General features: G+C 45.1%; 1 protein-coding gene across 4 annotated transcripts in view; it reads right to left on the reverse strand.

The window, feature by feature from the left end:
- The window catches only part of HECW1 (HECT, C2 and WW domain containing E3 ubiquitin protein ligase 1), a 469612-nt gene that overhangs the window by 77005 nt on the left and 376919 nt on the right, over nt 1-15688 (reverse strand). For all 4 annotated transcript variants that reach the window (XM_082691734.1, XM_082691733.1, XM_082691731.1 and 1 more), the window contains 3 exons: nt 9276-9418; nt 7559-7680; nt 5339-5524 (listed from right to left, as the gene is read on the reverse strand). In XM_082691734.1, coding sequence (XP_082547860.1) covers nt 5339-5524; nt 7559-7680; nt 9276-9418 — 451 coding nt within the window. The remainder of the gene's footprint in view (nt 1-5338; nt 5525-7558; nt 7681-9275; nt 9419-15688) is intronic.

A 15688-nucleotide genomic window follows, 5' to 3' on the forward strand; every position in this document is an offset into this window, starting at 1 on the left:
CACATGGGTTGGGGATCTTGGGTGCTTTTGGTATTAAATAGAATGGTTAGGACAGGCCTGGCTGAGAAAGTAAGATATGGTCTTTTTGCTTTTATTATTTATTTATTATTTTTAACTTACCACTCCGTGTTTGCGATCTGGTTTCTTCCCTCACTTTTTTTGAGAGACAACAGTTTCCATGTTCTCTCTCAGTGATCTGATTTTTATATAGCATCAGTTCTGCTTGGTTTTATCCCTATGCTATTACATGTTGCTCTTTCTTGTGATTTTAAAATGTTTACTTTCAGCCTTTTTTTTTTTTTTTTAATTGTAGAAGAACATGTGAGACTTAATCACTGTTCTCTAACAAAATTTCAGCTGTATGGTATTAAGTGCACAGAGCAGAACAGTGTTTTTTTTTTTTTTTTTAAAGATTTTATTTATTTATTTGACAGACAGAGATCACAAGTAGGCAGAGAGGCAGGCAGAGAGAGAGGAGGAAGCAGGCTTCCTGCTGAGCAGAGGGCCTGATGCGGGGCTCGATCCCAGGACCCTGGGATCATGACCTGAGCCAAAGGCAGAGGCTTTAACCCACTGAGCCACCAAGGCGCCCCCAGAACAGTGTTGTTAACACAAGGCTGTACAGTGGGTCTCTAGAACTTACTCATCTTGTATAACTGAAACTGCACCCATTGAACCCAAACTCCCCATTTCCTCCTGCCCCAGCCCTGGTCACCGCCATCCTGCTCTGTTACTCTGAGGCTATTTCAAATACTTCCCGTAAGGGGAATTATGCAGTACTTGACCCTCTGTGACTGGCTAATTTCATGGAGCATAATGTCCTCCAGGTTCATCCTTCATTTTTAAGGAACAATGAATAATGTTCCACTATATGTATATACCACATTTTCTTTTTTAAGTAAGTTTTTGAATTCCAGTTAAGACATAGTATCATATTAATTTCAGGTGTACAGTACAGCGATTCAACACTTTCATACAACACCTGGGGCTCACTACAAGTTCACTGGGCAATCCCCATCACCTATCTCCCCCTTCCCCTCCCACTCACCTCCCTCCTAGGAACCACCAGTGTTTTGGGTGTTGAGTTTGAAAAGGCGGGCACATATTGCACAGAGCGCGGCATGTTATATGCAAACAATGAATCTTGGAACACTGCATCAAAAAACTACTGATGAGTATATGGTGCTAGCATACTAATAAAAAAACAAAATCAGTTTGTTCTCCATAGTTAAGAGTCTCTTTCTCAGCTTGCCTCTCTTTTCCCCTGCCCTTTGCTTTTTACTTTGTTTCTTAGATTCCACACATAAGTAAAATCACACCGTATTTGTCTTTGACAAGACTTATTTTGCTTAGCGTAATGCACTCTAGTTCCAGCCACCTCCTTGCAACTGACAAGACTGCATTCCTTTTTATGGTTGGTAACATTGCACTGTATATCAGTTGATGGGTACCTGGGCTGTTTCCATACTTTGGCTATTGCTGACACTGCTGCTGTAAACACTGGGGGGCCTGTATCCCTTTGACTTAGTATTTCTGTATTCTTTGGGTAAATACCTAGTAGTGCAATAGCTGGATGGTAGGGTAGCTCTATTTTTAACTTCCTGAGGAACCTCCATACTGTTTTCCAGAGTGGCTGCCCCAGTTTGCATTTCCACCACCAGTGCAAGAGGGCTCCCCTTTCTCTGCATCCTCGCCAACACCTGTTTAACACTAATATCTTAATGGAAGATGCTACTTGACAGACACATTATGCACTGTGCAGTTTCACTGAGTTAGGAGCAGTTCTAGTCCCATATGCTTCTGTACATACATTTACAAACATTCCTTTTTTAAAGTTTTTAGTTTAACTCCAGCTCGTTAACATACAGTACATTAGTTTCCAGTGTACAATATTGTGATTCGACACTCACATACGTCACCCAATGCTCCTCCTAACACGTGTACTCCTTAACCCCCATCACCATTTAACACCCCCCTACCTCCCTTCTTATACACCACATTTTCTTTACCCATTCATTTGTCAGTGGGCATTTAGGTTGCCTGATTATTGTGACTAACACTTCAAGAAACATAGCAATGCAGGTACCTCTTTGAGATTTTGATTTCAATTCTTTCGGATTTCCAGATCATATGGTAGTTCTGTTTTCTTACATCTGTCTCCTCTCAGCTTTTCTCAGTTTGTGGCTGCTTCTTCTTACTTCTTACTTCTTCTTGCTCAATAGAAACCACGTGCTTCTAAACCATCTTGTGTATGATTGGCAGGTACCTTTTAAATTCTTCTATTTTCTGAAGGAAATTATACTGTAAGATGTTTTTTTTTCCTCAAAGGTTCTGTTTCCTTCATGTAGTAGTGGCTCTCTTCATAGGTTCCTGTTTATCTTGCTGTTGTGTGTTCATTCCTTAGTAGAGGATGCCTCTGTTGCATGCCGGCCACAGGCAGACCCTCCCCTGCCCCACCATCTGCAGCCCCACGCCCTCTCTGGATGATAAGCCTCCCCCTCACTCAAGCCTGGAACCTACTTAAGGTCCACATCCAATCTCTACCGAAGCTGGCAGAAGGCTGTGGCCTCCTTTCTCAGACTTCCAAGACAACAGATGAGTCAGATGCCATTTGGGCCTTCACTCTGGTCCTCCTGAAGTGGTGCCACTCTCAGAGCACTGTCCCTGAACCCCTTTGTGGGGATGATCATGCATTCAAAGACATCGAACAGCCAGCCCTGGTCTTCTATGCCCACCATGGTGTACACTAAAAACAAAGGCTGTTGTCTTTGCACACGTCAATAAAGCAAGAAGCAGATTGGCTAGAATGAGGAACCAGAAGGTGCTGTGGCATTCTGGAATCTTCTCTGGCCATCTGTGAAAATGTCTTTTGCATAGAGAGCTATGACTCCCTGATTTTTCAGTGACCGCTGTTCTAGATCCCAGACTCCTGTGCAACACATTCTTTCCAAGTCAGAGAGGTGAGCCTGTAGGAGACAGTCCCCAAATGTTCTTGTCAACCTATTCCCATCATCCATGGGCTTTAGCAATGAGGTGTTCTTGTATTTTCTCCAGTTGCCAGTCCGATGTTGCATTTTTTTGGATTGGACAATTCCCACAGCATCAAGAGGAAGAACAGCAGGAATTACTAATCTATTCTATTATCATGGATGCCCATATTCACTTATTTACTCTTTATAACTGGCATGAAGGCAATAATAATTATTGCTGCTTTATGACGGACAAAGTGAGGCTCAGAGCAGTAAAGGAACTTGCTCATGGTCACGTGTTTAGAATGGGATGGGGTAGTCCCCACTATCCTTCACTGTTGCTCTCTACCCTATGGATTGTGATAATACATTTTTAATTGAAGGCTACTTCCCCCCCCCAACCCCTGCAAAAATTCAGTGCACGGTATGCTTCTTAGAAGTTTTGTTTGCCATCTCTGAGTCTGTATGTGCTCAATTAGTAAAGATTTAGACCAGTTTATGTGTGTGTATCCAGTCACACAGCTGGTTTGTGTCATAACTGAAAGCAGAATCCAAGCCCTCTCATTTTAGATTCAGACTTCCTTCTTTCTTATATAGGGTACCATATCACTGAACAAAATTAGGGGGAAAATGTTTTGCCAGAAATTCCCTAATACACATTTCAAAATGACTAAAATTCTTGGCGCAAGTCTCAGCTACTGTGTTTCTTTGCTAGTGTGATACGCCCTGGAGAAACAGGGCTGACGGCACTGGGGGGGTTTCCTGGCATTCTGCTGGGTCTCTGGCTGTTTGCATCCTAGTGTGAGAGCTGTATGCACTTAGGGTGTTATGGAAATCTGGGCTAAGCAAGTTGTTTGCATTAGTGTGCTATTTGCATAATAAACCATAATGATACTTTCTGTTCACTGATTCCTAGTGGTGTACTCTTTTTTTTTTTTTTTTTTAAAGATTTTATTTATTTGACACAGAGAGAGAAATCACAAGTAGGCAGAGAGGCAGGCAGAGAGAGGGGGAGGAAGCAGGCTCCCTGCGGAGCAGAGAGCCCGAGGTGGGGCTCGATCCCAGGACCCTGAGATCATGACCTGAGCCGAAGGCAGAGGCTTTAACCCAATGAGCCACCCAGGCGCCCCCTTAGTGGTATACTCTTGACAACTTAGTTAAGGAATAATGTAAATATGGTGACCACAGACCACCAAGATGAGGCACGTGCACTCTGGCTCCTTTGCTTTCTGTCTGGCTCAGGATTTATTTCCCACCCTAACACACAACCTCAGGTCCTCCCAGCATAAATCACTGTCATTCTCCAAGTGGAGGACACACCTAGTAAAAGAGAAGGTCCTTAGGAGCAGATTCTGGCTCTCGAGGTTTTTCTACTACACAAAGCTCACCCCCCACCCCAGACCCTTTTCCAATTCACCCAACTACACAGGAGCCGGTCATACAGACTTACTAAGCTAACAGACTTGCATTAGTGGACACTCTTTCTCCACACACTTCAGAGAGTACAGGTACTGAGACATGCTAAGGGGCTTGTGGGGAGGAATCTGTGGTTCCCAGGGGACAACGGCACCCAATCAGCCCACTTTGGGGAACTGTGGCACACTGAACATCGCAGAGACTGAGACATGTCTACTGACAAAATTTCTGATTCCTTTGACCCTAAAAAAGGGAGGCATTCTCTCTACCACAGGCCTCCACCCACCCCCCCCCCAAAAAAATTACACAGAAACAAGTCTTTCATAAACTGTTTGGCCTGTCCTATAAATACATTGATGTGACTGGTGATGATTAAGAAAGAACATTTTTGCTGCAGCAAACTCAGTGAGGCTTCCAAAGCATCCCTGGGAAAGATCAGTTTTGGCTAAGGTCACACAAAGGCAATATGCAAGCCAGTAACATCACATGGGCCTAAGATACCCTCCCATTTGCCAGGTTGTTTTAATGAGAACTGAAGGCTTATTAGGAAAATCACCCCCAAGTAATCTAATAACGTCATTCCCACTTAACTAATAATCTCATTCCCTGAGAGTTAGCTGTCTACGGAGGCATAACAATAGAAAGGTCATTGAATCAGACTCTGGTTTCAATTTCCAAACACATAGGCAGCAATTCTCAACTGTGCATGATTTGCTCTCTAGGGAACATCTAGCAATATCCCAAGTTGGTGTTGATGCTATTGGCATCAGGGGGCAAGAGGCTGGGGGTGCTGCAGGACAGAAGCCCTGCTGCAGGATGGGAACCTCTCTTCCCCCCGGTAGCTGAGGGCACATCTCTGAGACACAGACTTCCCTGTCCTCACTCATCTCCCCCACCCCTCACTTTCTCATGGGTCTTCTTCAGATAAAGAGCTCTCTGTCAGTCACACTCACCTTTCCCTGCTGGTCCGTTTTGATCTCCCAGCCCCGGGGCAGTTCCAGCCGCGTGTCTGCAAACATGTTGATGAAATTCACCAAGTCACGGTTGTGCTGGTAGCGTTCGAAATTGCGTGCATCCCGCCGGACTTTCAGAATCATGTGCTTTAAGCAGGTGCTACTGGTGAAGACTCGGTAGGCACCCTGAGAGGGGGGTCAGGGCCGGTTGGGATAGAGGGTTGGGGGAGGAGGGTAGGAAAAATACAGACCAAGTACACCTTGAACATCTTATCGCAATGTAACCTGATTGCTAACACAGTGATTTATTGTGTGCATGGAGGGGGAAGCCTCAGAAGGGAGATCTTGCTCAAAAATTAAATATGCACGATAAACACACATGGGTCTGCTTGATCTGTATGGGTGTTTCCTCAGCCTCTGATACGGTCACATTCTGGGCGGGGCAGGGGGGGACACTCAAAGGCTCCCCTCTCCCTTCTCCCCAGTCAGCGCTAGGCTGGGCTCTCCTGAGTCTCCCTCCGTCACTGGGAGCATTGCCCCCTCTCTTCTCCACCCTTCTCTGCCTGCACCAGTCCTCCCTTGCTCCACTTCTGCGTCTGTAACAAGGAGGATTAATTCAGGGTCCCTGGGGACTTAAGGCTGGCCTTCAGAGGTCTGTCACAAACTTCTCTGTGTGGAGGGGATGGGGATGAGAAGAAAGGAAAACGTTTCCAGAGTTTTTAGTTGTGCCAAATGATGATTTTCCGGTCCACAGGGCTGGAAGCCAGCCCCGCTTGCTGCCAGAGTGGGGCTGTGGCTCCTCCTGACCTGAGCCACCTGGTGCCCAGTGCTTGAGGGCATCAACATCTGGCATCCTTGTCCCCCTTTGTGACTCACCCCTGCCCCAGTGGGCAACCACTCTGAGTCTAACAACAGATGTCCCAGAGTCTTCTCAAATAAAACCTGCTAAAAACTGGTCTCCTCCTGCTGTCACCTAATCAAATAATTACACCTGCTCAGATGCAAGTAATTTCACCCCTAACTCAGGTGCCCAAAGCAGAAAAGACTCCGACTTTCTCGAGTCCTCACCCCTGCCTGCCTCCATCACCATGGTCCCCCCTTCTGTCCTCCCAGCCCCTTCCTCAGGGTGGGCCTCGATCATCTCTCACTTGCGACACTGGATCAGCCTCTAGCCTTATAGCCCCCCAGTCGCCGCCCTTCTGATAGAGAAGACGTTTAATCGAACACCTGATCTTGTAACACAAATGCCTAGGACTATTGTTTGTTCCTACCGCCTCCTGAGGCATAGCCACACTCCTTCTCATGACTTCCCCTGAGTTTTGCTACTTTTTCTCCAGCCCTTTCTGAACCACCTTTGCCCGCCACCACATCCCAACCTCATATACCCAACCCTGAGCCTCTTCACAGCTGCGTCCTTTCTCCCTCTCTCTGGAGCTTCTTCCCACCCCCCTGCAACCTTCCTGACTCAGTTCAGCAGCCCTGTCCTTGGGGATGCTCCCCTAGACTGTATCTCTGGTGTTTCCAGAGCATTTCATTCCTCCCTGAGGTTGGGCGCTGTCCTCTCACGTCAGACTAGTCTTTGTACGTGTCTGTTGCTCCACAAATTGGGAGCTTGTGCTGTTCAGCTGTCATGCTGTCTCTGTGAGGCCAGCACCTACATCTGCATCTGTCCACAGAAAATGTTTGTCTAATGAAAGAATTAATGAATATAGGGAAAGCATGTAATTGCTTTCTTGAAAATACCCAAAAAAATCATATATGCAAAAATAACTTAAGTATGGTATTTGAACATCTCATTTCATTAAAGGGAAAACTAGATATTTATCTAGGAGAAATCTAATTTAACATTTCTTTAATGAGAGTGATTTTACAAAATGATGCAGGCTGAGGGGGATCTGTCACAACTTCATAATCTTGTTCCTTTAAAATTTTAGCAGTAACAGAAACACATATCTGTTTCCAAAGGACTTTCACTGATATTGATACATTTGTGCCTAATGAAAACAAAGAAGCAACAGCATTGCCAAATCCAGCTCTTCTCCTTTTTGGGAGACTCCCAGATAGTAGAAAGAGTGGACTGAGTTGGTTTGTTTTGTTTTGGTTTCAATCTTGCCTGGGTTAAAACACCTTCCTTTTTCATCTATTAAACAATTTAGCAAAGACGTATTTTGAGTTTTGATGGAAGCCAGGTGGGTCCCCTCTGTATTCAAGAGTACTCACATAATTGGCATGTAGTACAGTGAAGAACTCGGGGTTGGTGATGAACTTCACCGCTGGGGACTGCAGCAACAAGGTGATTTTTTGTGAATTCACCGGAGAAAGTGACCCTTCTCTCCGCAGATCTGGAAAAAGGAAAGCAAAGCAACAGACACATTGGAAAAAAGTCATTTTAAATGCAGTACTTTTCTCTCTACACCAGCAACGTGTTAAGCTTTGACTGGACAGCTGGGAACGGACTGTGGTTCTGAAGAGTGATATGATCAGGTATCTCGGTGATAGGACCAGGTGTCCTATCACGTTGTTTGTGCCAGTGAAGAGTCATTATCTCCTAGGAGTGCTCCTGCATAACTCCGGTAGGCTCACGTCCTCGAACATCTTGTCCCTTCTATACCAGTGCTGTTCTCTTATTTTATGAGTGGCTAAGCATAGTTAAGCATAGTTATCTTAAGGCTATCTTAAGGCTAAGCATAGTTAAGAGGCACAATTCTTCTCCTCCCTGCATCCACAAGGCTCTGCACTTCTCTTGCCGAACTGAGCTAGCCTGTGTCTTCCCTAGAGTAACAGAGTTTGGCAGAACTCGTAAGTCAGGGTTCCAGGAAGTCTTCGTGTCCCCACTCTGTCTTAGGACCCTGCCACCACTGTGAGAACAAGCTTGGGCTAGTCTGGGACAAGAAGACAAGCTACAGGGAGCAGGGACCAGCCAGCCCAAATGAGACCACGTCAGGATAGTCAGCCTGCAGGGGACAGGGCAGCTGACTGAGGACGCATGCGCGAGCCCCACCGCAAATACAAAATTGCTCTCCTGTGTGATAAATGCAAGGCTAGGAGTTTAAGCTGCTACCTTTTGGGATGGTTTGTTACATTGCAAATGCAAAACTTCCCGAAACCAAACTCAGAAAGAGATTTTCTATTCCTTTTTTCCCTCTTGCTTTTAATTACTTGACCACTTGAGCACACCTCTCTCAGAGGTCACAAAAATGAATAAATAGAAAAACGAAAACCAGTCAGTTTAACTAGCTTGTCTGGTAAAATGAAGAGAGTGGACGCACTTACAGTCGTTGGTGGGACTGTGTGTGCACGGAAATCCACTGTTCTGCCCTGCAGCGAGGAGCTTCTGCCCCGAGCTTCCAACGTGCCAGCACTCAACCCAACTTAAGAGAAAGTGGATTGAGAAGTCACTGTGATAATCTTTTGTCATTACGGGTATAAAAAACTGAAGCCAGTCTTTTATGCCTCTTGAATATTCTCGTCTGAGTCCACTCAGGCAGATTCAAAGAAATAAAAAGCAGACAACTGGCGGAGGCCTGGCCTCCGGTATTAGGTAACCAGGCGCGGGGGCAGAACAGTACCTAAGGTAAGCTTTTGGGAATACCTCTTTACTCCCACGTTGCTCCCTCAAGGGGGAATTGTATTTTATTTTAAATGCAAACAAATAATTATTCCTAGTGTTGTTATGTAGGTTCTTTGATGTAGACTGTGAATTTTCAATGCATGTTTTATTTATAAGTGGAAAATTCTTAGGACACCCACAAATAAATTCACTCGATGAGAAATCATTAGGCCACTGGAAAAATTGCCTCAATGCGCAAGTATGAGTTCTCTTACTATGAATTCACTTCTCCTTTATGTTCATGGTGGGAAAATGCTCTGTTTCACACTGCTGACACCAAGCCTCTTTCCCCTCCCCCATTCCACCACTCTTCTCCTCCTTCCATACCTAAACTTGACTGAGAAGATTCAGCCTCTGAGTCGCTCCCACCACCTCCTCCATTGCCTCCTGCCGGGACCTGCTCACAACTCTGGCTGCCAGAATCTTCTTCCGACCTCTCTGTTGCAATGGTTCGCTGAATGTTTTGATACCTTTGCATCAGAAAATGGAAAGACAGGGGTTAACTTTTGCTTAATGCCTTGCTGGGGGCTGATGCTCTGAATCAGGGAACTGGAGAAATCTGTAAAGAATCGTCTTGAATATTGGCAAATAAATGCTTAAAATTCCCACAAGATACCGAAACAACTGGCAAGACAAGTGTGTCCAGATGAGTGAGTGGACTTCTTTTCGTTTTGTAAACTGTGATAAGTTTCAAGTATGGTAACTTTTACACATTAACACAGATATCTAGTCACAAAAGACCAGCCCCTGCCCTGCATTAAACAAAACCAGACTAAGTTTAAAATAATGGTTTGGGAAATAACTTTAAATGTCACAACTAAGATATCAAATTACTTCTACATTATTGTACATATTGTGGTCTATAAACCAGAGTAATAATTCTACTCCCTTATTGTCATCTGACAGGTAACATATCATTGGCAGGAACTGTGGAAATATTACATACTAAGAGCATGCTGGCCGACAAGCAGATGTTTTCTGCTGATTTGAAGGCTCATTTTATTTTTCTTCCCAGGTTGAGGATTCGGCCAGTCAGTCACCTTTCCAGGTACTTACTAAGTATGTACTGACTCTCCCAAAATGCCCAGGCTCCATGCTGGACTTTCAGATCCAAGTCAGGATGGGAATAGGATTTCGGCCTCTGAACACACACAGTGGAGACAGAACAAAGAGGGGAATGGCATGCAAGCCATCACTCTAACAATGTCAAAAAGCTGTCCCAAAGCATAAGACACAGACAGAGAAACACCTCGATGCCTACATTTTGAATTAGTATGAGCCTGTTGGGGACCTTTCAGGGAAGGAATGTATACTAACACAGAAGAGTTCAGTCTTGGGGAACTCTGAGCGGCTGGGTGGGTTCCCGGGAGGTGTGGGGCTCAGGCAGCGAAGGGACCAGCAGAGGGGAGGCAGGGAGCCCTGAGGTGCCCCTGTAAAGACGGGTTCTTGAGCTGCAGCAGAATCACCTGCAGGCTTGTTGAAACACAGACAGCTGGGCCCCACTCCCAGAATTTCTCAGATTCAGTAGATCTGGGGAGGGAGGAGGCAAGACCCTGCATTTCTAACTAGTTCCCAGGTGATGCTGCTGCTGCTGGCCCAGGGACCAACTTTGAGAACCACTGCGGCAGGATCTGGCTAGTTGCTGAAAAAGAGGTTGAGCTAGCAACTGAGAATGAGGACGTCCGTCTAGGTGGGGCATGCACTGCAGGAGGAGAGCATGAGTTGGGGAGAGCAGCTGGGAACCAGCCACTGCAACAGCCCAGTCTGGAGGTGCTAAAGGCCTGGACACAGGCGGGCATGGGGGACGATGGTGGCTCTGCAAGCATGGGGGAGAGGAACACCCCATGGCTGGGGGAGAGGAACACCCCCCCCCCCACGGCAGGGAGAGTAAGATCTGTCTCTGCCCCAAATGCAGACATTTCCTAAACCTCCCTGCCTCTGATAGCCCACTCTGTCTCATTTACGCTGTAATTTATAGGTTGATGTCTAGCCGTGTCCTTCCTCTTTGCTCTACTTCCCTCATCCATGTAGCCCCCTTATCCTCCCTGCCTGACCTCTGTTTTGCCTAATGTCTCAGCCTACCAAGGCATACACCCAGGATTCAGCTTCCCCTTTCCTCAAGGCCCAGCAGGAATGGGAGAAGGAGCTGAATTCAAGAGAGACTTCATGGCAGAATCGGTGTAATCTTACATGCAGACTGCGCAGGACCTGGGGGCCTGTCTGGATGCAGAGGTTGAAGGGGGAGGAGACAATAGTGACGGTAAGTCAGGGAGCCAGTCCTGAAAAGGGACATGTAGGAGAACAGGCAGGAGGGAAGGGAATCTTGGTGTGGATTTGGATATGTTGACTTGGAGGTCGTTGATTTCATGCAAGTGACAAGAGGCAAAGGACCGGTTGCTATATGAGTCTTGCACCAAGGAAGGAGATACAGGGGGTGGAGAAAGAGGTGTGAAGAGGAAGAGGAGAGTGAGAGCCCAAGGAACAGTGAATAACCAAGTCTCCGAATGCAATCCAACATGGGGCAAGGGGGAAACATCATTACAGAGTCCACTGTGATGGGGCTTCTGAAGACCAGAGACCTCCTTCTTTGTTCTTTAAAGGAATTTTTTTTTTTCTTAAGTGTGGTCTCTACACCTCTTGCAAGAGAATCAGCTGGGCGATTGTTATAATCACAGAAATCAAAGCAAAATTGAAATCTGCATTTCTAAGAAGTCCTTCAGGTGGCATTACTTCCGTCTAGGTTTAAGAGTCACCAGTTGGGGGACGCCTGGGTGGCTCAGTTGGTTAAGCGGCTGCCTTCGGCTCAGGTCATGATCCCAGCGTCCTGGGATCGAGTCCCACATCAGGCTCCTTGCTTGGCGGGGAGCCTGTTTCTCTCTCTGCCTCTGCTGCCACTCTGCCTGCCTGTGCTTGCTCTCTCTCTCTCTCTTTGGCAAATAAATAAATAAAATCTAAAAAAAAAAAAAAAAAAAAAAGAGTCACCGGTGTACTTTATCTACAGAGGCTCAGCCACTCATTCATGACGTGTGTCAAGAGACACCTTTGCCTGCAGCAGTTACTGTGGGGCATTTTTGAGAAGTCCTCTAATAAGAAAACAGGGAGAGGGCAGGAATGAGCAAAGGATTATATCGAGGAATCCCACATTTATTTACCACGTCAACCTGTCTGTGGTCTGGGGGTTGTGGGGAAGGTGAAGGATGGCTGTCTGCTGTTCTGCCTGTTGGAACTCAGAGAGTGCCACCATGGTGGGAGGGACAGAGTGAGCCACTGAGAAGCTGCCTAAGTGTGTAACCTTGACCAGGGGAGGAATGGGGCTGCCAAAGACCAAGAGAGCTGTTGTCAGGGAGATTCCCTAAATGATTCATGGCAGGCTGCATTTTCCAAAAATGGCTCAACAATATTTTTAGTCCCACATGCTCTTCTGGAACCTAATTACTCATCTATTAAGACGTGGAATCAATGTTGCCTCTCCTTGAACCTGGGAAGAGCTTGTGGGTACCTTGACAAATTGAAGATAACGTAAGTGACAGTTTGCAGTGCCCGTGCTGTGAGGTCCCATGGGAAGGCCATAGATAGGTGTTTTGCTTGACAGTCACAGCCAGCATCAACCTCCAGATATATGGGTCACCAGCCCCAGCAACCCTCTGCAACCACAAGACAACACAATACCCCAAGAGAGAATGGCTTCACTGAACCCAGTCAGCCATGGAAACCATGACAAATAAAAGTGATTATATAATAACAATGATGGTAGCAATAAATTATCATTGTTTCATGCCAATTTTGGGTGGTTTGTTACTCTGTGAGAGATAACCCAGAACAGAGCACAGACAAATATAAAGTTGTAACCTCACTTTTCCTTCCCAAAGTACAGTGACCACAGAAGAGAATGTCTGTGAATCAAGGCAATCTTATTTGATGATGAAAATGTCAGTAATTTCACAACATGCTGTGTGTCCTCAGTTGGACTTTGGTTGTCTTGGGCTTTACTGCGTCAACAGCCTCAAATCCCAGGTACTACACCCCAGCCCTGATCTGTCCTGAAGTACAGGGACAGTTCTGGGGAAGCAGGACACACAGCAGTTTGTGGAGGGATCACTCAGCGAGGGTAGCCTCAGACACTCGCTCTGTTTTAAAGATGAGAGAGGGAGTCAGAACAGGTTCTCTCGTATTTCATCAAGAATTATCCTTCCACGTCCTCCTTCATACTTTTTAAAATATTATATAAAGAGTTTATGGCAAGATGGGATTGGGAGGGAGACTCTTAATCTTACAAAACAAACTGAGGGTTGCTGGGGAGTGGTGGGGGGTTAGGGATGGGGTGGCTGGGTGATGGACATTGGGGAGGGCATGTGCTATGGTGAGTGCTGTGAAATGTGTAAGACTGATGAATCACAGACCTGTTCCCCTGGGGCAAATAACACATTATATGTTAATAAAAATTTTTAAAAAAATACTCTTAAAAAAAAAAGAGTTCATGGAAATTGGTAAGAAAGTCAGCCAGAATATCTAATTTATAAATGAATACACACACAGGGATGCACAAAGCCAAGCAAGAGGAAAACCTTCCAGAATTGAGCCAAACCAAACACAAAAGCCCAAGACCATACAGTTCTCATGGGAGGAACTATAACTGGTAAAAGAAAACCTTATGGAAACAAAAGTTGACCCTCCCTGTCAGAAATCAAATGTAAGAACTAAAATCCTGGGAGCACCTCTTAGGTCCACAAAACCACACCCAAAGATGGGACAGGAGTGAAGTTGTTGTTGCTGGCAGAGCGAGCCTGCATTTTAGGAAACATTAGGCATTGATATCAAGTACCAAGACCACAGTGATCTCCCGTGGCTTGAGCTTTGGAGACTATAACCCCCAGAAAATACTTCTGTGAGACAATACTAATATTTTACAGGGCCTTCAGCCTTATCCAAAATAGTAATGAAAGCAATAAGGAAAACATCCAGCACTATGGCAAAAGAAGTTAACTAAAGTACAGTCCATTCATTGGAACACTATACAACCATTTAAATGATATTCTAAGTCTCTGTAGCAATATGAAAATGCTTATAGTGCGGCAAGTGAGAAGAGAATATAAAACTAACTACATATTATCATCACAGCTACACAAGGTCTATGCATGCACATGGAAATTAAAGACAAGATTTTTTTCAAAAGGTAAAGCCTGGGGTTGTAGAATTATATATACATCTTTTTTTTTTTTTTCATTTTTAAACTTCCATGTCTCAATAATAGAAATATTTTATCCAAATAACTAAAAAACCCCAAACTTTAGTTGATTATTTGAAGTGAGAATACATATTTATATTTTCTGCTTGTTCAATAAATATCTGTGAAGGTGCATCGAGTTAATTCAGAATATTCTGAAAGTGAAAGAATTAACTAGAGAAACTCTTACACTGAGTCCTGTTAGACTTTGGTACCCATCAGGCATGGGGAGGGGTACCCGGGAGGACAAGGCAGAAAGTTTCAATCACAGAAGAGGCAACCACTAGCTCTGCATGAAGAGTTTTGGGAGATTTCAGGGACCACAGGACATTCTCATGGGCCTTAGCAGAATGGAGCATGGCAGGTGGTGAGGGACGTCTCTGCCGCAGAAGCACAATGGTCAAGCCATAAAGGCCAGGAAAGGTGTGCTGCGTTTGGGTACCGGTGAGTTTGAATGTGGTCGCTGTAGGCTGCACTGTGCATTCTACCTTTTTCAGTGTGCATCTTCTTGCACAAACACACTTGACTTTCATAATTATGCTGTTGGGAGTCCAGGGAAACCCCACTGGGTCCAGGACAGGCCACCCCAAAATATGCCATTTTGGCATATTGATTATTTAGAATTAAAGTTTTAAGAAACCACCAGTGCAGAAGGACCCTCTGATCGTCCTCTGATCTCTGAAGGCAGGAAGTGAATTTCCCTTGTGAATCTGCACCTGGAGGGCAGTAGTCCTCTTTATCATCAGGGATAGGGATCAGGCTCACGACGGCTGGGTAAACCAACCTTGTTCCTCTACACCAATTTACTACCCCAAGCCCAAACTGGTTTGTTAATTCTTTACACAGAAAAAATGTTTCTTGTCATTTCTTTGAGTCTTATAGTTCTGTGAGCTTCCCTACATATGAAATAAAATTTAGTTTTCTCCTTTTAATCTTTTTCTTATGTCAATTTAAGTATTAAGTCAGCCAAAGAACTTAGGAGGGAAGAAAGAGCGTTTTCCTTCCCTTACACCTTGCAACACCGAGAAATATCTGTTTTGCTGTGAGACGGGGATTGCTGTTAATTCCTTCTGATAACCAACAAAGGTTTTCAGAAAAACACCCGCCAGGAGTGATCACATCCCAAAGACCAGCAGTGTACTTTCTGTGGCCGCCTTATCATGCCAGGTCACTGAAAAACTCTATAAGCTTGAATGTATTAGGTTAAGATAAGCGCTGAAGAGCCGGGATACTTATCTCAAGGTTATCTGGCCTTCCCTAAGTAGGTTTTCTCACAAGAAATAAGCACTTTCTCAAGTCACCAAATTTCTTTTCTTTTTATCTGTCCAGATGGATGTGCCAAATACCACTTCCTGTTTCACAAAGTCTGGCTGCCTCTCCCGATGGTTCAGCTCCACTGGAGGGCACAGGAATTTACACATGAAAGCCTGTAGAACTTCTCTAGAGGCCTGATTCAGGATGGATTTAGCCTAATTTTTATATTATATAACCTGAATATGATGAATTTTCATGGATT

The sequence above is a fragment of the Mustela nivalis genome, assembly GCF_964662115.1.
Source record: "Mustela nivalis genome assembly, chromosome: 12".
NCBI classification, from domain to species: domain Eukaryota; kingdom Metazoa; phylum Chordata; class Mammalia; order Carnivora; family Mustelidae; genus Mustela; species Mustela nivalis.